We start from the raw sequence: 24,337 nt of genomic DNA, 5'->3' as shown, positions 1-24,337 counted from the left end.
CATTGTGAACAAAGCGCTCTGGGCTCACTTGATTTTTCCAATGCCAAACATATTTGGCACTGACAGGTTTATGAGAAACTCTACGAGCTGCTTTATTCCGTTTCTAAGGAGCTGATAGAGTGAGAAGCATATTAAAACTATTGTAACAAACAGCTTGAAAAGCCAAATGAAGGTTGAGAAATTACGACAGGAATAAATTGCTATTGTATTCTAAAAATGGAAGTAATCTAAGGCTGACAGTAGATCAAACATTAATTGTGATCAGTCTTGTTTGTTGTTAATACGACTAATCTACCATTATTTAATGTTGAATTTTGCCTCTAAATACAGTAGTTTTATATGAAAAATAAAAGGCTTTCAGATCTCCTATATTTCCTTTCTCTTTTAATATATAAAACAAAATGTAATACATAATAATATAATTTTACATATAAAATATATAATATACTTATATAATATTGATGTTAAAAATCAATAAAATACGTTTTATTGAACACAGACACCTGTACTCATGCTGCTGATTCTTTTTAAGAGCACTAAACATGTTTAATTAATCTCACAAGTTAATATTTAGAGCTAACTTTACTCTTAACATTAAATATATCCTTAATAATAATAATTATAATACATTTTATGTTTTTAAAGTGGAGTGTGTTCCACAAATGACAAACAGTGTGAATGCAAAAAGTACTGATTCCCTTTAACAGGTAAAGTGGAACAAAAAGAGAACTGAGCCCACTTTCAAGGTCATATGGAGCTTTTCCACTGCACGGTACAGCTCGACTCGACTCGACTCGACTCTGCTCGCTTTTTGTGGGTTTCCACTGTGGATAGTACCTGGTACATGATACTTTTTTTAGTACCACCTCACTGGATTTGCGACACGGGACGTCAACCTGCTAGTTTTAAAGGTAGCAACAGCGACAGCATTATCATTTGTTCACGTGACTTTTGAATTGTAAAAAGAAATGGCTATGCGCAAAACCACGCCATGGTCAATAAATGAGGTGCAACTATGACGATCAGCCTATAATCCCACCCACGTTGAGGCGACACTAAACTACAGTGGAAAAGCAAGCTTAGAATAGTAAAGCGAGCAGAGTTGAGTCGAGTCGAACCATAACGTGCAGTGGAAAAGTGCCAATAGACAGTTTGAATGAAACAGAGAACAAAAAGAGAACGGTGCCCTTTTTTTCTCAGTCCACTTTTTGGTCCACTTAAAGGGGTCTGAGTTTGGTTCTTTTAAAGAGGACTCAAGTGTGAAAACACCCTTGGAGAGAAAGAGCACTGAGTTCTTCTATTTGCATATTAGCTCTTCATCAATATAAAGAGGCACACACTTCACTCTCTCTGCTGCGCTCAGTGTGAATGCTGCGCTGGTATTTCCTGTTTTTGCTGTGGGTGAAATGCTCTTTGAACTTTTCCAACATGCATTCCCTCAGGACACCCCCGTTCTGTGCTCCGGCCCCCTGTACAGCTTTCTTAGCATCCTTTGGTGTTTTCACAGCGCAAATAATACAATCAGCATGCTGCACTAACCAAGACTCAGACTATTTTGTGTTTGTGTGTGAGACTTAACCTCCAGTGTGCTGTCTGTCTGCACTGGTCTCAGACCAGCAAAATACACTTTATTTTCATCCTAACTCCATATAAAGCTTCTGAAAGTGACATTTTTCAGTTTTTGGATGAACTCATTGATTCTCAATGTGAAAATGCACAATAAATATAGGATTTCTAAGAACAAATTTGCTAAAGTACACATTAGTGTCCATTGTATTTAGCAGCATGACGTTTCACGATCAATCGCTCAAATTTTACAAATGGCATATCGGATTAAACTAGAGACTTTAATCTTTTGACTCTAACAGGTTTCAATGTAAAAACGTAATTAGGTTTCTTACCAGATGTAGTTTTGTTGCCGTTTCTCCCAAAGACAAACTCCGCTGTGGTCAGAGCCATGTTGTTTTGTCACATGACTCCAATCCTTTACTGACAGCACCTGAGTCTCCTGAACTGAGATCAGTTGGTTTAAATGAATTTAAATTATGCATTAAGCCAAAATACAATGTTCATGCATGTGCATGCGGGGATGCACAAGGTTAAAATCTAGATTTTTAGTGGTGCTTCCCCATGCAAAATTCACCACCAGGGTTGCCAGAATACTGTTAGGCAGTTGCTAAAATGTTAGTATTTAGCACACTGATATATGGTTGCTAGGGTGTTGTGGGTGGTTGCTAGGTTAATACCTAGATTTGTAGTGGTGCTTACCCATGCCAAATTTACTGTCACAATGCTAGGGTGTTGTAGGTGGTTAAATAGTGGTTAGGTGGTTTGAGTTGTTTTAAGCACATTGCTATGTGGTTACTAGGGTGTTTTTGTGTGGTTGCTAGGTGGTTGATTACTGGCCCAAGTCAAAAGAGCCCACTCAAAAAATGTTGGTACCTAGATATAGCTTGGGTCCCTCCTTAACTGGACTTTTTTTAGCTGTTTTACTGTCCACTGGTTAGGTTAAGGGGCAGGGATAGGTGTAGTTGTAGGGCTGCTGTAGGACTCCAAATAAACACAACAAACACAGTGTATGAATTTGGCATCCTACTGTTGCAAGACCTCAGCGTTTCACCGGTTAATTGAAGGGGGCGTAACTTGTAGTGGTTGTGCCTTGTTGTAGTCTTGCAGAATGCAGGCAGAACCTTCTACCTGTAGCTGCCCACATCAAATTCAGGCCATTGGCTCTGGCCTTCAGGACAGCCAATGGAACAGCACTCTCTTACTTTAACTCACTCTTCCAGGTCTACGTCCCCACTTGCTGTCTGCGTTCAATGAATGAGCAGCGCATGGTGGTCCCATTGCAACGAGGCACAAAGTCCATTTCACAATCATTCACTTTCTCTATTCCTCTGTGGTGGAGTGAGCTTCCAGCCTCCCCACGATCTGCTGAAACCATCTCAACATTCAAGAAACAGCTGAAAACACTTCCGTGAGCACTTTATGAGTCCAAACTAATGGCACTTACTATTTATTATTTAATAAAAATACAAAAAATTCAAAAAAACAAACTTTCTCTTGTCCGTCTATAGCTTCTATACGCTAGCTAATCTGGGAACTTGGCAGTGCGATACTGCAGATATTGTTGACTTTTGTAGGACAAATTGCTTGTTATGTTCCTCATTTGTAAGTGGCTTTGGATAAATGTGTCTGCTAAATGACTAAATGTAAATTTAACTTAAAATGTACTTAGAAATGTAAGCCTAAGAAATGTAATGCCTTATTAAGTAAGAGTGGGAGAGTATACAAACACACTGTAACAGGCCGTGTCCCAATATGCATGCCAGCAAAGTTATCTTGAACTTTTTGAGTGGAGTTTTGGGAGTCTTTATGAAGTGTTTTGGGCTTTGTATTAAGATTATTTAACACTGTATTGACTCCACATCATGAAAAGACTGTTGACATTTGGCTGTGAGGCGATAAACACAATGGGTGGGAAAAAACACAGCAGGGAGAGAAAGAGAGAGATGGAGAGAGAGAGAGAGAAGCTTGGGGTGTGAACAGTGTATAAGGATTTGGATTGAGAGGTGGACAGCCACTAAAAGAAAACAAAGAGTTTAAGATAGTGTATTTTGAGAAATAAGCTAAGAGGGGACAAGAACTTGGACGTGGGACGTAGTGAAGTGCTGAAAATGAAGAGGAGGCAATGGGAAGAGCATTTTAAGCATAAACCTTACCAACATTTTGTTAGACATTTGATTAATTCAAGATATATTCTCTGAAAACAAGTTGTACACAATTTTGCTTCTCAAATAAATGTGCCTTGTTTTAAGGATGTTTAGATATTTTTACTGGAAAATAAGACAAAAAACTAATGAAGACAATTTCTTACTGATTAAGGGAAACAAATATACTTTTTTCAGTGCAGCTGGGGATGTTTTGCTTTGTATCTGATCAAGTCAAGCGGATCGAGAAATGTCCAGGGGAGTGGTGATCTAAGTTTATGTGTGTGTTACGATCGCAAGACTCACATTCTTGCAACTGTAACCCAGAGGAGGGCCAAAAGTAGCTGCCTTCCCCCTCCCTCTCTCTCTCTCTCTCTCTCTCTTGTCCTTCTCACCCTCCCTTCCTCCTTTTCTCTCTCGCTCTCTGTCTCTCTCTCTCCATACCATTCCATAATTAAAGGATCGCTTGGTGATGCTAAGAATTTGAGCCAAAGTTGATAACATGTGGAATAATAGAGGTAGCTCGGTTTGCTAAAAATCTGCGACTGCGGACACTTGCTCCTTCTCGATTTGCGGTTTTAGATAAAGGAGGTGCCCTGTAGAATTCTCACGGTCACCTCAAGCACCCTGACAGGTCTCTCGGGCTTCATGCCACCTCTGGGTATGCAAAGGGTAAGTATGCTTGCTGATCACATAATTTTACATGTACACACAATACCTCAGGTCTCAGGTGTTTGTGAGTTTAGATGGTCATGTGCAACAGGTGTATATGATAAAGGTGTATGTATGTCGATGGATTTATTTATTTTTCGACATTAAGATTTTAGGTTAAAATTAGTGCTGTCAGTCAGTAAAATGTTTTAATCGCGATTAATCGCATAATTTTTCATAGTTAATCGTGATTAATCACAGAGTGCTGAAATTTTACTCTAAATATACTTCTTTTTCTATCAAAATGCATTTATTTCCTTCTTAGGAAAGAAAACAAAGCAATATGTAACAATATAATGCTTTATTAAAATTTTCCAAGCAAAGCCTAAAATAGCACCAATTCAAATAACATTAAACGTTTCCCAAAATCTAAGTGGGAATTTGACTAATTGGAAGAAATAGTCCCCAAATAGGTTGCATATTCATTGCAATGGACATTAATCTCTTAAACTCTCATCCTCCACAATATTAATCAGCCGGCAGGTTGTGGCTATCTGCTTTGCTACAGCAATCGTGAACCTTGTTCATGATTTTAGTCAAAGCATCAACACCATTGTCGAGTGCCGCTTTGAACTCCACATGAAAAGCGCTTGCAGACAAAATGACTCATTCTGTGTTTTAGTCATAGTTAAGACTTGACGTGCTTCTGTGGTAATTAAAATGTGCCTTACTTAGTCTGAAAAAGTTACATATATGCTTGTTTTGTACAACAAATAGCATTAAGAGCTCCTTTCCCCATCATTTCATCACTGACGCTGAATCACTGTTGTGTGCGTCAGTGTAATGACTCTGGGCGGACACATTGCAAAGGTCCCTTGTCCTACCAGTGTTTATGCTTTATTAACTGTAAATGCTTTAATCACAATTAAGAAACATTTACGGGTTAAACTTCTTAAACAAACCACATGACATCTCTTGTTAAAACTGATATGAATGTTTAAGGGATTATAGGTCCTGTAACTGGTCAACTTTTTTAAATGCTTCACCAATTTTTAATCACCTTTTTGCCTTTGCTAGTTCATTTTAATTGAAGGTTATAATAAGGTTATAAAAGCTGAATGCACGATAATAAAATAATTAGCAAAATACTGTTTAAAATATGTTTAGATGGGGAAATAGCATGTCAAACCAAAAGACGTCAACTTCTCGAACATATTTCATGTCAACTACCCATCTTGAATGGTAGCTACATTAACTTGAAATACTTGTGCAAATGTTTTAAAGTGGCAGGATATAAAATGGCTATTTGTAATGTAAAAGTCATGCCTGCTGAAATACACAATAGAAACCCTCATAGAAATTCTAATGTTTTTAATGGCTATCTTGGGAAATGTATTGGTTTCAATGGAAACTACAGTTTAATGGTCCCTGTGGGTACAAGGGTGACTGGACATCCCAATAAAACTGGCCCAGCCGTGTCCCATGTCTCAATGGAGTTACAGTTAGGATGCCTTTTATCCTGATAATCTTAGTTTAGAGAATGCTAAAATAGGCTTATCTTATTTGTTTTACTAATCTGACATCACGGTGCTTCATGCTTTTTCTGTCATGAGAAACAAGTGATGAGTAACGAGAGAGTAGTTCATTTCCGTAGTCAGAATTAGCAGAACTTTCTCCGAGCAGCTCCCGGCCTGTGCTAAACTTACTCTTCATATATCCAACTACATCCTCTCCCATGACATAGGCTACAGTCAGTAGAATCACACACATGTACCAAATGTGCCATATGTTCATTTTTTATTTTGTTGAAACCAACTGTACAGAATTTCAACCCTATCATGGAGCTGTAACTGGATTACTCGACAAACTGTGCAGTGAAAACGGAATGTGTATCATGTGTGCTGGGCTTTGCTTGTACTGTAAGCTAATACTGGGGAGCTGTCAATGTAAAAACAGTTAAAAGCTGGAATTTCAACCAGTAACTTAATATCACAAGCACACGTGAATACATTAACCTACATTAAATATGCAAAAAATATGAAGCATTTATACATGTATAATGAGCATCTTTAAATTCATTTTTTAAATTCATTTTAAGAGACACTTTAGTTGTGCATATGTCTGCCATTATTGTCCATGTAAATTCGGCACATATTAAGTGTCTTTCATTCTGTACCGCATCTCCTGCACACACTCAATAAACAACAATAAACCAACTTTGACAATACTCCAAACATACTGTCTGCTAGCTTGGGAGAGTTCAGATTAGCGTGAACACACACACACACACACACACACACACACATTGTAGCACTGTAATCTGGATTAGTGGTCTAAGGTCTGAAGGTTGTTTATGACTTTAATTAATCCAATCTCAAAGATCAGCCTCATTGATTTTGTATTCTTGTGTGTCATGGACATTGATTGTTGTTTTAAATGTGTATTCAGTTTGGTGAGGTGTGTATGTGTGGGTGTGCAATCACAGTGGCGTTACAGATTGGGGGCTTTTGGAATTTCAAGGGTTTCACTGTATTTTCAAGAACACACATTTGACATTGTTCTGATGCATATGTTTATGCACACTTGAAAGAAAAAAAACAACTATTTATATGCAAGTTTGTGTGTGTCTGTGAACATCTATTTAACATACTTAAACATAAACTGTAAATGTACATTTAAATGTGGGCATGTGTACATCAAATTAAACATACAAACTGTATGTAAACGTGTAAAAGTATATGCCTCTTGCATCCATGTAGGCATTTGTAGCATGTACGTATGTATGAGATATGTTAATGTGTGACAAGGTGCAGTTTTTCTAGCATTGTTATAACGTATTGTTAATGTTACTGGAACTTTCCGATAACGTTGCTACAACAGAGCGTAGTAGATTCCTGTTTTTTCACTCTTGCTGGAACACACTGTCTGTTCAACCTTTCCTGTTGTGTTTTTCCAACACACTGGCCTAGAGAGAGAGAGAGAGAGAGAGAGAGAGAGAGAGAGAGAGAGAGTGAGTGTGTGTGTGTGTGTGTGTTTGTTTCTGCTCTGCACATTGTTGTTCATGCTTTGTTAGTTACAAGCGCTCTGGTACTAAAAGCAATTCTCTCAGACTAATGCATATTAAAAATGTTATTGCCTTGTCTTTCTCTAACAAAGGGTAAATGCATTGTTTCATGTTTTTTGTTTTTTATTTGTGGGCATGAGCTATTAGTTTAAAGAAAATGAGCAGAGGAAAGTAGTATGCCAGCCTTGGTATCGCAACCCTGAATTCCTCTATTAGATATGAACAAATTTGGAGAAGGTACCGTGTTTGTCTCTCAAGTACTTACAGGATATTGCTAGATATTTTACTCTATAGAAGGAATGCATAGCACGCAAAATGAAAAATGTTTATGACTTCTTACAAAGGTAAAATCTTCTTGGTTTGTTCATGCACATTTATATTTATGTGTGTGGGGATCTGAAGAAAGCTATGGGCTGAAGCGTTTGCTTGCTTGTCTGTTTTTTTAACTTACTTTATACTACACTTTTTCACAATGCAAGTTTATTTTTATTTTTTTAATTTTTTTTGCTAGATCTTTTTTTCAGATTGATTGTCATTCAGAGTGCGGACAGCAATTTTTGTGATTTTTGATATATTTTTTGTCTCCACACTCCTGAAGTAACACAAGTTACTTAACAGCATTTTAAGACATCATAGGCATGCTCCAAATTCAAAGACTAAAAATGTGGCTGCAAAATTATGCTGCTGCCTTAGATACCTTGTTTTGTCCTAATTGCATTAGGATAAATGGATTGGCGGACAGAATCGAGTGAAGTCTCGATTCAATACATTAGTTTTAATTAAACTGACTCAATCTAAACAAAAATTGACTTTCATCCAATATCTGTGTGTGCTATGTATTTAAGTTCTTATTAGAATATTGCATCATTAGCTTAGCAACATGCTAACAACTGTGAACTTTAGGCCGCATCCACACTAATCCTTTTAAGTTTGAAAACTCTGTTTTCAGTTTCATAACATCATCGTTTTCCTGTGATTTAAGTATATTGTTATATACTGTTTCAAGATGGCACCGCAGATGGCTGCTTCGGTGTGGAGCTCTCTAGCGTTTTTGTTAGTTTTGTTTGTTTGTCATATTTTTTGTCACTCTTTCCCAATCAGTTTCACCAGGAATGAACTTCTGAATATTCGGCAGAGTATACCCGATAATTTTTTACCGGTGTTTGATTATTCTGACACTTTATTAGACATCTTAGTTGGAGGTGCAGCGGTGCTCTACAAATGATCCAAAAGATGCACGTGAGGGAAGCAAGCCAGCACGCTTATGAAGCTTCGTCAACGCGGCTTTAGGACTCCGCTGCCGAGTATTCATCTGGCGAATGTCCGCTCCCTCGCCAACATAACAGACGAACTGCTTCTGCTCACTCAAACAAATAAGGACTTTTCTAACTCCGCTGCGCTGTGTTTCACGGAAACCTGGCTGAATGAAGCCATCCCAGACGGTGCGTTTCATCTGCCGGGCTTCCAGCTGTTCAGAGCGGATCACGTTGCGGAATCATGGGGGAAAACAAGAGGTGGTGGATCATGCTTTTACATCAACAAAAGTTGGTGTACAGATGTAACAATGTTGAAGAAGATGTGCTGTCCTAATTTAGAAGCTCTCTTCATCAACTGTAAGCCTTTCTACTCACCGTGGGAGTTTTCCTTGTTAATTCTAGTGAGTTTTTATATCCCACCACAAGCATGCGTGAATGCAGCACTGCAGCAGCTGGCTGATCACATCACAGACACAGAGCAAAAACACCCGGACTCACTTATTATTATTCTGGGAGATTTTGATAAAACTAACCTCACCCGTGAATTGCCAAAATACAAACAACACATCACATGCCCCACCAAAGACAGAAATATACTGGACCACTGCTACACCACTGTAAAGGATGCATATCACTCTGTCCCATGCTTTAGGACTGTCTGATCACTGTCTGGTTCATCTTCTCCCAACCTATAAGCAGAAACTAAAATCAGCTAAGAATGTAGTAAAGATGGACTAATGAAGCAGAGCTGGAAATACAAGACTGCTTTGACTGCACTGATTGGAGTGTTTTTGCTGCAGCCACAGACCTGGACGAGCTCACAGATACTGTGACATCATACGTATATCAGTTTCTGTGAGGATATGTGCATCCTTACTAGGTCATTTTTATCATTTAATAATGATAAACCATGGTTTACAGGAAACCTCAGACAGCTTCATCATGCCAAAGAGGATGCTTACAGAAGTGGGGATAAAATATTGTACAACCAGGCCAGGAACATACTGACTAAGGAAATCAGATTGGCTAAAATAAGCTACTCTGAAAAGCTGAAAAAACAGTTTTCAGCCAACGATCCTGCATCTGTGTGGAAAGGCCTGAAAAGCATCACCAAGTACAAGACACCTCCCCCTCGCTCTGTAGAGAGTCAACTAATGGCTGATGAACTGAATGTGTTTCAAATCAAATCAAATCACTTTTATTGTCACACAGCCATATACACAAGTGCAATGGTGTGTGAAATTCTTGGGTGCAGTTCCGATCAACGTAGTAGTCGTGACAGTGATGAGACATATACCAATTTACAATAATATCAAATTAACACAACACAATTTAAAGTCTAATATACACATAATTACACACAACACAATATACAAATAATAACATACACTGTACAGTATGCAATACACACAATATAGATATATAAAAAGTATATATAGTATATATAGAATATACAGTAGGTTGTATTGTACTGTATTGACATTCAGGCTGTCGGTTGATGGTAAGTTGTTAAGAGAGAATATAATATAATAATAATATAATTTATGACAGTCCGTCAGTTTTACTGCATGTTTGAAAAGCCCAGTCTCACACCCCTCCCCCGCTCTGATCTTCACTTCACACACACACACACCAACACCTCCTTGAACCCCCTCCTCCCCCCTCCTGCTGCTCAATCTGCACTTATGATCTGTGAGGAGGATGCGTGCCGAGTCTTTCGGAAACAAAAGACTAGGAAAGCTTCTGTCCCAGATGGTGTTTCACCTGCCTGTCTGAAAGTTTGTGCTGACCAACTGGCCCCCATCTTCACACAGATCATCAACAGATCACTGGAGCAGTGTGAAGAAGCTGCTGACACAGTTCTACTTGGCCGTCATTGAGTCTGTCCTGTGTACATCTGTAACTACAATGGAGGATTATTGGTGCCCCCCTGTCCACCCTCCAAGACCTGTACATCTCCAGAGTGAGGAAACATGCAGGTAGAATCACTCTGGACCCCACATGCCCTGCCCACTCCCTCGTTGAACTGTTGCCCTCTGGCCGGCACTACAAAGCACTGAGCGCCAGGACATCCAGGCACATGAACAGTTTTTATCCTCAGGCCATTTTCCACATGAACAATTAAACTGCCTCAGGACTCCCCCATAGTGCAATAATGTAAATACATATCTCATGTACATAGGTAAATTCACATATTTAATTCAGTAACTGTACTTCCCCCTACCTTGCACATACATTACCACTTGCACATGTACATACGCCATTCTGTTATATGTCCTAATATTTGTATGTCTGTTTATACTCTTACCTTGTTTTATATTCTGTGTCTCACTGTTCTGTGTGCACTTGTTTCTCCTAACACCAAAAATAATCCTTGTGTATGTGAGAACACTTGGCAACAAAGCTAATTCTGATTCTGATTCTGAAGTTTATGAAGTATACAGTTATGGAGATATTTTTGAAAGACTCTGTTTTTGGTGTAGGTTAACACCATTCCAGTGTAAATGAGAGGCGAAACATAGCAAAATCAATAAGTTTTCAAATGAAAACAAATGAGTGTGGACGTGGCCTGAGTCAAATCTATTGTGCTTCGTGAGAGGAGCAATATATATATATATGTGCATGATTGACCATTAAGAGAGCTCCTGCTTATGTATAGCATTTTAAATCAGTCATTTATGGTTACATTTTTGTCTTATAAGGTATCTTCTTATTTAGACAGTAGAGAGCAAGGTAACTTTGAAATAGTAGTTTTGTAGTAGTTGTGATATAGAGCTTTGAGTTTTTGTGTTGACAGTAGCCTTATTTTTTGTGTTTCAGGGAAACTGCTCAAAGATGGCAGCCTGCTCCGGGATCCAAGGCAGCCATGTTGGTGAAAGTGAACAGCATTGGTAGAAACCAATCTCTGGGTCCTTCTAGCACCCACCATCTCCTCCATCTCAACCCCACCAGTACCACTTCACCCAAGCCAAGTTACACTCCCCAACCTGACAGAACCTGCCTACTTGGAAAAATGGCTGTGCCAGGAGACTCCAAGCAGTACCATCTCAAAAAGGCAGATAATGCCAATTTCTGTCTGGTTCTGCCCACTTCAAGCTCTTCCTCTTACCCTGCCCAACCACGCTCTGGAGCAGGTACACCTCGCCCCTCCTCCCCACAGTACGGAGCCACACCCTCAGTACCCATCTATGATGAACCCCCACTCATAGACCCACCCATTTATGATGAACCCCCAGTGGAAATGGAAGTGGAGGGGGGGCACCATTTAAACCGGGGTCCCTACTCCAGCAATCACAGCTTGATGCAAGGAACCCAGCCTCCTAAACTTCTCCAGTACTCCCAGTCCAAGCACATGTGCAGCTCTTCAGCTAATGAGTACAGTCCAGCTGGCCGGGAGTGCATCAAGCACATGGTGAATGTGGATGTGGCTACGTCCAAGCACCAGTCCTCTAATCCCAGCGAGGGTTCTTCAAACACAGCCAGTTCTCAAATCCAGCCTCAGTCCCCAATCCCTGCCCAGATTAAAAAGGAGGTCTCTGTAGAGAAGAAGCAGTCATGGAGATTTTTGGAGCCTCACCACAGCCGTCAAAGCAGCCTGGCCTCCCAGGAGTACCCAGGTCCTGCTGCCATTACGTACCAGGACTCAGGCTACTCCACCGGGCCGTCACCAAGCCTGCGGAGGAAGAACCGGCGTCGCGCAGCTCTGGGTGTAGGGTCGGGACGGCCTGGCTCCGTGGGCAGCAGTGGAGAATTGAGTGCACTCAATGAGAAGCTGATGGCAGAAATGAGAGCAGTGGTGAGCCGTTCAAATGTGCTTCATGGAAGCAAGGCCAGTCTGGACACTGAGATGGGTTCAGAGGCTTCTGAGAGTACTGCCCGCTCACCGGTCAGTTCATTAAAGATAGGTGCAAGAGGGAGTGGAATGCTGGGGTCAAGGGAGGATGTGACATCAAGTAATCGCTCGCTGTATAGGGGTGGGTGTAGCAACCATGGTGACGTACTGCTGTCGCCACTGGTGACAGACGGCCTGGGAGGCAGGCAGAAAAGGATGTTCGAGAGAGTGGATTCGTTGGAAAAGAGTGTAACGTCGCAGACCAGTTTGTCCTCTCCAATACCACCCAGGTCACCATCACAGGTACAAACTTTTTTCACAGTTGTTCATATGAGAATGTTGCCATAGGTCCAGTGAGGCAATCTGAAAATGTCATTTTTCCAAGTCCCTTTTCCACAAAGTTTTTACTTATTTTCCTTGCTATAAAGAGTAGTATGAATTTCAAAACTTAGCATGGTCCTTCTGGGTATGGTGGTTGAGCATGGCCATGGAACTCTGGATGCTGGTAGAGATAGTTAAGAATCCTGGTATGGACAACAGCACACCAGCATCCCAAAAATGCTAAACACAACATACGTATGCTGGTGACCAGCAATGCTGGTTTTCAACAGGGTCATTTCTGTCATTCCCTGTCTCTCTCACATTCATTGTCATAAATTGTCAGGAGATGGCGAGGCTGGTTTCCTGAACTTAAGAGGGTGTGAATGTTCCATTCTATGGAGATTTACTTTGTGTGTATTTATAAATGTGTGTGTGTGTGTGTGTGTACATGTTTATACCACATTGTGGGGACCAAATGTCCCCACAAGGATAGTAAAACCTGAGATCACCTACCTTGTGGGGCCCAGCCAGCGGTCCCCACGAGGGAAATGGCTTATTAAACATACTAAACGATGTTTTTTTGAAAATGTAAAAATGCAAAAAGGTTTCTGTGAGGCTTAGGTTTAGGGGTAGGGTTAGGGGATAGAAATTATTGTTAGATCTGTATAAAATCCATGGAAGTCTATGGAGAGTCCTCACAGTGATATAAAAACAAGTTTGTGGGTGTGTGTGTGTGTGTGTGTGTGTGTGTGTGTGTGTGTGTGTGGGCAGGTTTAAGTGGTTTACGAGGACATTTTTTTAGGTTACAAACTGGTAATTACAAGGGTATTATGCTATAAATGTGGTTTATGAGGACAATTCTAGTGTCCCCATAATTCAAATAGCTTAAAAAACATACTAAATGATGTTTTATTGAAAATGTAAAAATGCAGAAAGTTTTTTGTGAGGGTTAGGTTTAGAGGTAGGGTTATGGGATAGAATCTATAGTTCGTACAGTGTAAAAATCATTATGTCTATGGAGAGTCCTCATAATGACAGCTGCACCAACTTGTGTGTGTTTTGTTTGTGGTGGATGTACATATGGGAATCAGGTAGCAAATAAGTATTCAGCTTGGGAACCAAATAAATATTTCAAACTGCAGTCATGGCCATACAGTATAGCGAGTGTGCATGTATGTAAGTGAGTGCATGTACTTTGGTCATGATGAAGGCAAACAACTTACTTGATTTGTTACCTGTCACCACCATCCAAAGGAAACACATGAAAATACTGCACTACAGAGAGAGAGAGAGAGAGAGAGAGAGAGAGAGAGAGTGAGATGTGCATTCCTATAACACTTGGTAATAACACTTGGTAGTGTGTCACCAAACATTAGGGTACTGTTCCAAAACATAGTGAGCTGCCTACAGATTCCACTGTCTTCACTGATCCTGGAAACTTTCATCTCGACCAACAGAGCAATTTGTGAAAACTAAATATTCTACCTGACAAACAAATCAGTGATTGTGTAAAATAAATAGATCATCCTATACAAAGTTATTGAAAAACAATTAAGTAATTAATTAGGTTAAATATGAATAAATATTTAGCAGCACTATACGGTCACATTTTAGAACCTCACACAAGGATAGCAACTCTCTTAAGTAGCACTTAAAGCAGGTCCTCACACGTTTATGTTAAGTGCGGGGAAACGCACGTGAAAAAATAACGAACGTTCATAAAATTGCTCATAGAAAAACCCTCTTAACCGCTAAGATCATTTGTTACTGGGAAACAGGGCCAGATCAGTCCAGAGCTTATCTAATCCTTCACAGCAGTCGAATCAGTCCACCAAATCATACCCATATATCAGACTAACCAGAAATAATGCTATGCAACTGCTATGACCTATAGTCCTTAACACATTGTTAGCTTAGCAACATGTGCTAATTCAAATCTGTATCCCATGCCCTTCACATGACGTGTGGCACAAAAAGATGCTGTGTAGAGCATTTCAGATCAGTCAATTATGAGGTTCTGGTTCATGATGTTGCCTTGGATGGCAACAGCTCTTACGAAAATCGAGAGTTCATAGCAAATCTGCAGCAAACTTGCCGCAAATTTGCCACTGATAATTTTCACATACAAATGAGTTTTGCGGTAAACTTGCAGCAAATTGTCCATTGTTGCCAAAGGTTTGCCGGAGGCAAAATACTGGAAATACTTCACCAATACTGGTGAAGAGCTGCAAACTTCTGGCAAACATATGCGGCTAATCAAAAGCTCATTTGCATGTGAAAATAATGAGTGGCAAATTTGCGGCTAGTTTAGATTTTTTTGTAAGGGAGCATATGAAGACAGTAGACAGCAAGGCAGCTCACTAGGTTTAGGAACAGAGCTTTCAGACTCCTCATTTTCTAGAATTAGCATGCTAGTTTTAGGCAATTCTGGGTTGTGTTGTCATTCCCACATAAGTGCTGGAACAACTGGAACATAAATTAACCTTTAGTCTGGACCCAACCAGAAACAACTTTTGCCTTTTTGAAAAAAAAATATCAGAAATACAGACCCTGGTTCCATTTGCAGAATTCATGAGAAAGTAAAACAGAGACAGGGCCAGTCCCGTAGTTCACTCAGCCAGGTGTTGTGGTTGTGCATACAGTTGGCTCTTAAAGCTCACAGTGATTTGGCACATTTGGGTAATGTGTGTCAATGTGTGTGCTGACAGATCCATTTGTCATCAGTGTAGTGCTCCACATGTGGTTTGGCTTCTCCCACAGAGCATGAGTGAGTTGGTGGAGTTAATATTATGAACCTTAATACACTAAGAGGTTTGTCATCAATCAAGCAATCATTAACAGTTAAATTAAATTTGCTCTTCGATATGTTTTCCTCATTAAATATACACTTTTAAAGCTTTTTTAAACAGTTTTTTAACCCTAAAAATGAATAGTACTTAACTAAATGCTATCTAGCTAAATGGTACGTTTAGTGCATTTCTACAATTGCATCAGTAAATGGCAAATATTGCTTTTGCATAATGCTGCGTACATCTATAATTTTTTAATCTACAATGACTGCTATATTGACCAGTGTGACATAAATAAAAAAAATAACAGAACGCACCTTTAATTACACCCAAAAACAAAATAGTAAAAATAACAATTTTCTTAGACAATATAATGTAGTCGTGGTGAATGGATAATGATCATTGATCATTGAGTTTATTTATTTGACATGAATGTATTTTATATTATGTTATTTTATTTATAAATGTATTTATAAAATTTATAAAATGTACCTATTCTAGAATTACCAAAATTCCATATTTACATCTTCAACCACTGCCAGAAGTTCACTTTGACTTTCCTCTCGCCTTCACATGCCACTCTCTCTCTCTCTCTCTCTCTCTCTCTAATTAAAATACAACAATAAATGTAAAGGCAGATTTGAGAGTTTGGGAACAGTGACTCAAGGATTTGGTTCAGAGTGAGCTTATTATTTCCTGACGGAGACAGGAACCCCTCTAACGTTCAGAGGCATGGAGAAATGCTCCATTCTGAAATTTTATATGACCACATTGTTAAACCTATATCATTTAGGGCACAGTATCACATTGGCGTAATGCCAGGGAACGCCAAGGCATGGACGGAAACCCATACATTTACAAGACCAACTCGCCAATGTAATGTGCCTAACCTTTATGTCACTGCATGCACAGATGACATCATGCTCGTAACATGTTGCATCTCGTTGACTATTTGTGTAACCTTAATGTCAGCATTAATGTGTTTGGTTGTTTCCAAGTTTTGATTTTGAAATTGTACTCCATATGTGGCATTTCAAATACAATAAAAAATAGTATAAGCTTAAGTAAGACTTTGTAAGTTGACAGATTTGTTTTATAGAGTGAAGGAGGATCAGAGCAGAGGTTTTAGGACCTTTAAAGAAATAGTTCACCCAAAAAGAAAATTATTTACTCAACCAAATGTCATTCAAAATCTGTATGTGGTTGTTTTTTTTTTTTTCTGTGACATCTTCATGCAGCTCATTTAGATACAATTGCAGTTTATAGTGACAACATCTGTCACACTCCATACGGGATAAAATACACCATAAAAGCACTATAAAGTGATTCATATGATGTGTGCTATTTTCCAATCTTCTGAAGACATACGATAGAATTGTGTGAGGTACAGACTGACATTTTTGAAGTCATTATTCACTGAAAATCTTTCCCTCCACTGCAGCTCTCAAATCTTTTTTGTTTACTATATATTCAATCATGGTGAATTGTAATTAGTTATGAAGTCAGAACCAATGGAGTTTTGCGTCAATGACGTCAAACCTGGTGCCTCAAAAAGCTTACATTTCGGTATGTTCATCACACAAAGCTATCAGAAGCCTTTAATTCAGAAGCCTGAATATAGTGCATGAGTCATATGAACTACTTTTATGGTGCCTTTATGGTGGGTTTTTTTTCTGTCCATTTTGGAGCTTTACAGACGTGGTCTTGAGTCGTGTGGAAAAGAGCTGCTGGACAATTCTTCAAAAATTGTCTTTATAAATTTCACAGAAAAAATTACAGCATATGGATTTGTAAAAACATGAGGGTGAGTAAATTTTTGTATTAACTATCCCTTTAATGAGTTTGGAAAGAGGAAGAGTGGAAAAGGAGCAGAAGAAGAGGGGAGGCAGTAATGTTTGATGTTAAGATGTGATTACCATATTGGGTCACCTATTTAGGGAGCAAGCGTAATCCATATGAATGTCTCTAGATTTCTGCAGGGAGAGTAAGCCAATCACCTGAAACCTACACAATATGCATACTCAAGTTCCTGCGGCAGTCGTGATGATGCAAATAAATGATAGAACAACTGCATCACGCAGTACTGACATATTTCACTTTCTCGATCTCTCTGGCTTCAGACAGGAACACTGGAATCCAAAACTCAGCAGGACGTGTTGCCCCAAGACTGTGACCATGACAGAGTGGGTCGTGGAACTGCCCACATCACCCATAGAAACAACAACAACAGTCCACCACCCTCCCACACCAGCACGGGTTACCAGTACCCGTATACCACCCTCTGCAAGCCTCCACATGATGCCAACATGGAGGACTGGGCCAGCAAGAATCTTAACCAGCACACACAGGGCCTGTTCCGCCGACGAGTCTCCATCGCTAATATGCTATCATGGAACCGTGGCTCCATTAAGAAACCCATGTTGATTACCAGTGACCGGGCTGTCAAGAAGGAAGCCTGCGAGATGTTCAAGCTGGTACAGGCCTACATGGGAGACAGGCCGGCCAGGCTGGATAAACGGCATGCAGCCCTTCAGGTAGTGACAAAGTGTTGGGGAATGCAAAGTTTGAGGGATGAGCTGTATGTGCAGTTGGTGCGGCAGACCACCAATAACTTGAATTTGAGGAGTCTGGAGGCGGGTTGGGAGCTGATGGCCATCAGCCTAGCGATCTTTTCGCCTTCCCCCAAATTTAGACGCTACTTGGAAGGCTACATCCAGAGACACCTTGAGCCCAGGAATGATAAGAAGAGTAAGTATGCTGTGATTTTGTGTGTTTGTGTACATAGATATTTGTCCCCAGAAATTAACTAAATCTGACAAAACATTCCTTTTGGAGACATGTTGGGGCATCCTTATTTGGAGAAATCAATTAAAACATTTTTTTAGCCACTATTGTGTTTTGTTTTGAAAAAAAAAAAAAAAAAAATTGTCCTCAGTGGGAGTGCATGGCAGCCCTATGAACCATACGTAGGCAAATGACACATTTGGCACACAGATTGGTGTGGGCATGAATAGCCCCCTGACCAACTTTGGGGTCGCTGCAGGCTAAACCCTGTAGTGCCAACACCAGTTCAAAAATGCAATTTTCTTCGTGTTATTACTTTTGAACAATTAGGTTTATAAACAAGATTCTTTCTACTACTCCTAAAGATGTTTCCAGTCTTCACCAAAAAGGGCTCATATTTAGACTGAGCAGCACAAAAATGACTGAACAGATTTTTGCCACAGTTCGGAAGTACTTTACGATCTTAACGATTGCAATCCAAATCAGAAAGTTTGGCTGTATCACAGCAACACTTTTGTCTGTCAACACAAAACTTGGTATGCATCTTTAGGACCATTATCTGAGGCTAACTGCCAAGTTTGGTGACAGCGCTACCAATGAGTCAAGAACTTCTGAACCGTTTGTTCTAAAACCGTAAAATAAATCTTGGTGTCTATGGATTCCTTGGGTCATTGTGAATAAGACAATACCATGATTGGCCATATCGTCTGTTCGCCAGTGGCCCCAAAAAGAATTTGGACACTTTCACCACTCCTGCTGAAAACACCAGCTTAAACCAAGTTGGTTTATGCTCGTTAGTGCTGTTTTAATACCGGTTTAGCTGACCAGCATAGCCGTGTTGTTCATCAGCAAAACATTCTGGTCAAAAAAAAAACCTGGTCGACTATCATGGTTTTTATGGTTATACTGGTTAAACATGGAAGTCTTGCTGGATAAGCTAGTCAAGAAGCCCCAAGCATCCCATGCTGGTGACCAGCTATGAATTGTATCTTTTGTTTTATCATTTAAAACATAACAAACTACTTTTTATGATATGTTTTGCTTGAAAAGTGTGCTTGTGCTAACTTTCTTAAAAATAAATTCCACTTGGTTTGATATTTTGTTATGTAATGCAGTGACATTTGTAAATTTTTAAGTGAGGCTTAAGTGTCCAAATGCTTTTTGGGGACACTGTATATCTTGGATTGTTCAGCTCTTGAATATACTATGTTTTAGTATCCCTACTCTTTTTTTTGCCTTGTATTTGTTTGTAGGACAGATAAAGGACTCACACAGGGAAATGTTTAGATTTTAAGCCGACCCAAATGTATTCAGAGCCTGAACCCCTCATATACATATAAACAGAGAGGGTCAATATTGGTCACAATGCTAAAATTGTAATGGCTTTGTGCCTACTAAAACAGGATGCAACGCTGAAGTGGAGAGAAAAATAAAACACAGGGGTTACTGTAGGTCAAACGTCATGGTTCATGGAACAAAACAGTCATGCATTTTTCAGACAAACTATTGGACAGTAAGAGTTTTCACAATGAATTGTTTTGCTGTGTTTTACAGTACTTCAGAATATCATGGAACAACAGGACATAAAAAACAAGAAGAATTCAAAGTCCAGGAAGAAGAGGAAACAGAACAATGAAGAAGAGGAGGAGCAGGGTAAGTTTTAATGTGGAATTACCCATTCACAGACACACTCAAGAAAATGTGAGTACACAGACAAAAGAAAACATGAGTAGAGTTGTTGGGGTGTATATACTTTAATGTGTTGGCAGAACTATGGATTAAAAAAATACACATGTACTCAAATCTAAAAGGCATCTTAAAAATAACTTCAAAATAAGGCTGTTGATTTAACACATTACTTCAGTGTGATTAATTAAATAAAAATAAATTAACTAATAAAATAAATGTATCGCAATTAATCATGCACCCTGACCATACATTATATCCGGAGGAATTTTCCTACCAGCTAAGCAATTCAAGTTTAAAGTACCACCTTCATGTTTTTGTGAGTCTCAGTCAGCACGGGGCAGTCTGCACAACTCCAGCTGTACAGGCAATAAGCAGCTGTACAGGCAACAAACTGGTGGGTATTCCAAGACAGCTGGACAGAGCAAAGTGCAGGAGTCTCGAGACATTTTATTTTTAAGTTTAAAATTAAACTCACTGAGCATTTTATTAGGAACACCTGTACACCTACTTATTTATACGATTATCTAATCAGCCAATCGTGTGACAGCAGTGCAGTGCATACAATTATGCAAATACGGCTCAGGAGCTTCAGTTAATGTTCACATCAACCATCAGAATGGGGGAAAAAATGTGATCTCAGTGATTTCGACCGTGGCATGATTGTTGGTGCCAGACATGCTGGTTTGAGTATTTCTGTAACTGCTGATCTCCTGGGATTTTCATGCACAACAGTCTCTTGAATTTAATCAGAATGATGCCTAAAATAATTACATCCAGTGAGCGGCAGTTCTGCGGACAGAAGCGCCTTGTTGATGAGAGAGGTCAACAGAGAATGGCCAGACTGGTCTGAGCTGACAGAAAGGCTACGGTAACTCAGATAACCCCTCTGTACTTTTGTAGTGAGCAGAATAGCATCTCAGAATGCACATCACGTGGAATCTTGAGGTGGATGGGCTACAACAGCAGATGACCATGCTGGGTACTTTATTGGGACCATAGTTTCGTAGAAAGTGCTCAGTGAGTGTATATGGCTGTATTCAAGGGGCTGCACGATGTAAGCCAGTCATAGCATTTACATTTATATTTAAAGAAGCATTTCAAACAGAGGGTCAGGGACAGGATAGAAAATTATCATTATTACTAAATTAGGACTGCTTCTTTCGTGGTGTCCTGCCATGGACTCATGAACAGAGATGTTACCCAGTTCCAATGATTCCTTCAAGTCTTAAGCTGTCACTGTAGGGATCTTTCTTACGTCATTGAGCATTCTGCGGTGTACCTATTTAGTTATCTTGGCTGGACGGCCATTTCTAGGGAGAGTAGCCACAGTAATAAATCATCTCCATTTATAGACAATTTGTGGACAGATGAATATCTAAGCTCTTCGAGATAACTTTGTAACCTTTTCCAGCTTTATGCAAAGCAACAACTATTGTTCGTAGGTCTTCTGAGATCTGTTTTTTGCAAGGCACGGTCCACGTCAGCAGACACTTCTTATGAATAGCAAACACAAAATGTTTGAGTGCTTTTTATAAGTCAAAGTAGCTCTAACCCACACCTCCAATCTTGTTTCATTAATTGGATGCCAGGTTTGACAACTCCTGACTCTAAATAGCTTTTGTTGACATCATTTGCCTAGGGGTTCACATACTTTTTCCAGCCTACACTGTCAATGTTTGAATGATGTGTTCAATATGTACAAGAACAATACTATAATTTGTGTATAGTAGTTAAAACAGATTTTGTTTGTTTATTATTTTAACTTAAAATCAAACTAGATTTTAAGACAAATTTATACTTCCGAAGGTTTCACATACTTTTTCTTGCCATTGTAATTTGCAAAAGTGTGGTATCGGCCGATCTTAGTGTTAAAAAATCAGAGATCGGTATCGGCCTCAAATTTCCTGATCGGTGCACCACTAAATAAGTGTGTTTGTGCAGAAAGGAATGACAATGACATAATTTAAATACTCAAGAGGCAGCGCAATTTCAGCGCCAATTGTGTTGGTTAAACTATATTGAATAAAACGCAGGTTTTTGAGCTGAAATACAACGCGCAAAAGTGGCACAACTGTTTAGTGAATTCACCCCTCAGTCTCTTATAGAGGGAAGATTAAAGCTTTGAGCAACAAGACATTCTGTCCCACGCTTCCCTGGCCTGTTGCCAGACAGCTCAGAGAGAGAGAAACAGAAAGACAGAGAGTTTGTGGGTTGAGAGGCAATAGAGATCCTGAGAACGTCTTTCAGTCTTAAAGCGAGAGTGATAGGAGATGGAAAGAGAAAGAGGAACATACAGATTGTGACAAAAACAGAGAGTGGGACATTTTGATCAGGTTACACCCTCAGTGGCTGCCATCCAACTTAACCCTCATTTCATTCTTTTATCTGTCTGTCCTTTATTTCTTCCACACACAGTAAGCCTTTCTCAAGAGCCTCGCTCCAAAACAAAGTTTGAAGAGACAGCTCAGCGTGGGCTCTTAATAATGCAGCTCCAGCCTGGCCTCAGTTAATTACACTGTCTGCCACTCTGCGCTAGAACAAGAGTGCTGAAGTAATGGCCACTGTTATTGTTTGAGGTGGAAATGCAAGGCTAATATGTACTGTATTTACAAAGATATTATTTAGTATGTTAATAAGTAGTTATTTAGCAGATGTTTTTTATAGGAAGTGACTTACAGAACACTTAATACAGGGACAATCCACCCGGAGCATCCTGAGTCTGAGTGACATGTTAAAGGCGCAATGGTTATAGTTCATGGCTCGACCTTTGCAGGATTCAACCCTACAACCTTTCAACCCGGATCTACAGTATATGCACTAGGCCACAGAGTTATTAATTATAAGTTATTTATTAAAACTTTTAAGTTTTACAATTGGATTCTTTCATGTATTTATGTTTAAATCTTTTAATTATTTGTTGTTTCCTATCCTCTAGTGAAGCATAATCCTGTTGAGTAGTTAATTGCAGTTTTTTACCTAAAGACAACATGAAGCGAAATTTTCAATGCATTTAACATCTGTAATGTGATGTACATGTTCGAGATAAACAAAATATTCAGCAGCTAAAACAATGGAAGGCTATGTCAGGCTATTATATTATTTGTCAATAATCATACATTTAATCAGTGGGTACATACACTTGTGTATGTCTTTAGGTCTGTGTCATCCATCCATGAGTCACATTCAGTAGGTTGTGGTTCTGTGGTTTTTACCACCAGCAGTAACCAATCACAGAGCTGTTTGCAGCTGTACTCAGCATCCACAGTGGTTTTTATATGTTTGATCCAGTGGCAAATTCTCAGGGCTAGCAAAGCCTTCTCTGCTGTCCTAACAGGCCAAATAAATAAATATTTCAATCTCCTTTTTGCCTATGTATTTTTAATCGCTTTCCACTCTTAATTAATCTACAAACAAATAGAGAAAAACAAAGTTTATCCAGTCAGAATTTATTCCTTGATGCTTACAAGCAAAGTGTGACAACTGTTTCACAAATCACATGCCCAAAGCCAAGCTTGTTAGCCGAAGCAGCGCGTGAGTTTGAGCTCCACCCTCTCTTGGTGGGTGTGATCTTTAGGATATGTCCCGGTCGAAGCCTTCTAGCTGGCCTTGAGTGATGCAATCACGCTTTAAGTGACGTAATTTGAAAGCGAAGAGCGCGAGATCTTACTGACAAGTCGACTGTCATCACTACCGCTATCGCCATTGAGAAAGAGATCCTTATGGATTTAAAAACACAAGATGTTCTGCATGACCGTGTGATTGTTTAATTTATTAAACAGGAAAGGAGGACTGATTTTCACTTCAAGCAAATTGGTAAGTGCTGTTTGCATTGCTATAGCAACACCAGGAGTTTTCTAAGTGTAAATTAGGCTGCTTGAGCATTCAGTGTCGGATCAAGTTTTGAAAAGTAGTGCTGCGTTCCATTCAACTCGGAAAGTCGGATTTTACAACTTCCTACTAGGAAAAGTGCAATGGAATGCATCTTTAAATCAGAATTACAACTTGTTGGCTCGTGCAGAAATTCTCAACTCTGATTTCCCCGAGATGCAGGGGCATGATGTCACACAAAAATATCGGCACTCAGGGAGATATACAAAGTAGGTGATAAACATTCACTTTATTAAGTAATATCGATAAATGAGTTTGTTTCCACATAATATGATATTAAAGCTTGTTTAACAAACGCCTGCAGAAACAGGTGTATAAAATATTATAATCTCTTTTGATAATCGTACACCTGA

The 24,337-nt window shown here is 39.4% G+C and overlaps 1 protein-coding gene across 5 annotated transcripts in view; it reads left to right on the top strand.

The window, feature by feature from the left end:
- arhgap46b (Rho GTPase activating protein 46b) overlaps positions 1-24,337 on the top strand; it is a 156,817-nt gene that overhangs the window by 106,931 nt on the left and 25,549 nt on the right. For 4 of the 5 annotated variants that reach the window (XM_051661790.1, XM_051661791.1, XM_051661794.1 and 1 more), the window contains 3 exons: positions 11,502-12,816; positions 17,744-18,371; positions 19,962-20,060. In XM_051661790.1, the coding sequence (XP_051517750.1) occupies positions 11,502-12,816; positions 17,744-18,371; positions 19,962-20,060 (2,042 nt within the window). Of the gene's footprint in view, positions 1-4,136; positions 4,383-11,501; positions 12,817-17,743; positions 18,372-19,961; positions 20,061-24,337 lie in introns of those variants that run through there. The other variant, XM_051661792.1, reaches the window with a different exon arrangement.

The sequence above is a fragment of the Myxocyprinus asiaticus genome, chromosome 29 (genome assembly GCF_019703515.2).
Source record: "Myxocyprinus asiaticus isolate MX2 ecotype Aquarium Trade chromosome 29, UBuf_Myxa_2, whole genome shotgun sequence".
NCBI lineage: Eukaryota > Metazoa > Chordata > Actinopteri > Cypriniformes > Catostomidae > Myxocyprinus > Myxocyprinus asiaticus.
This window is presented reverse-complemented; position numbering and strand designations above follow the sequence as displayed.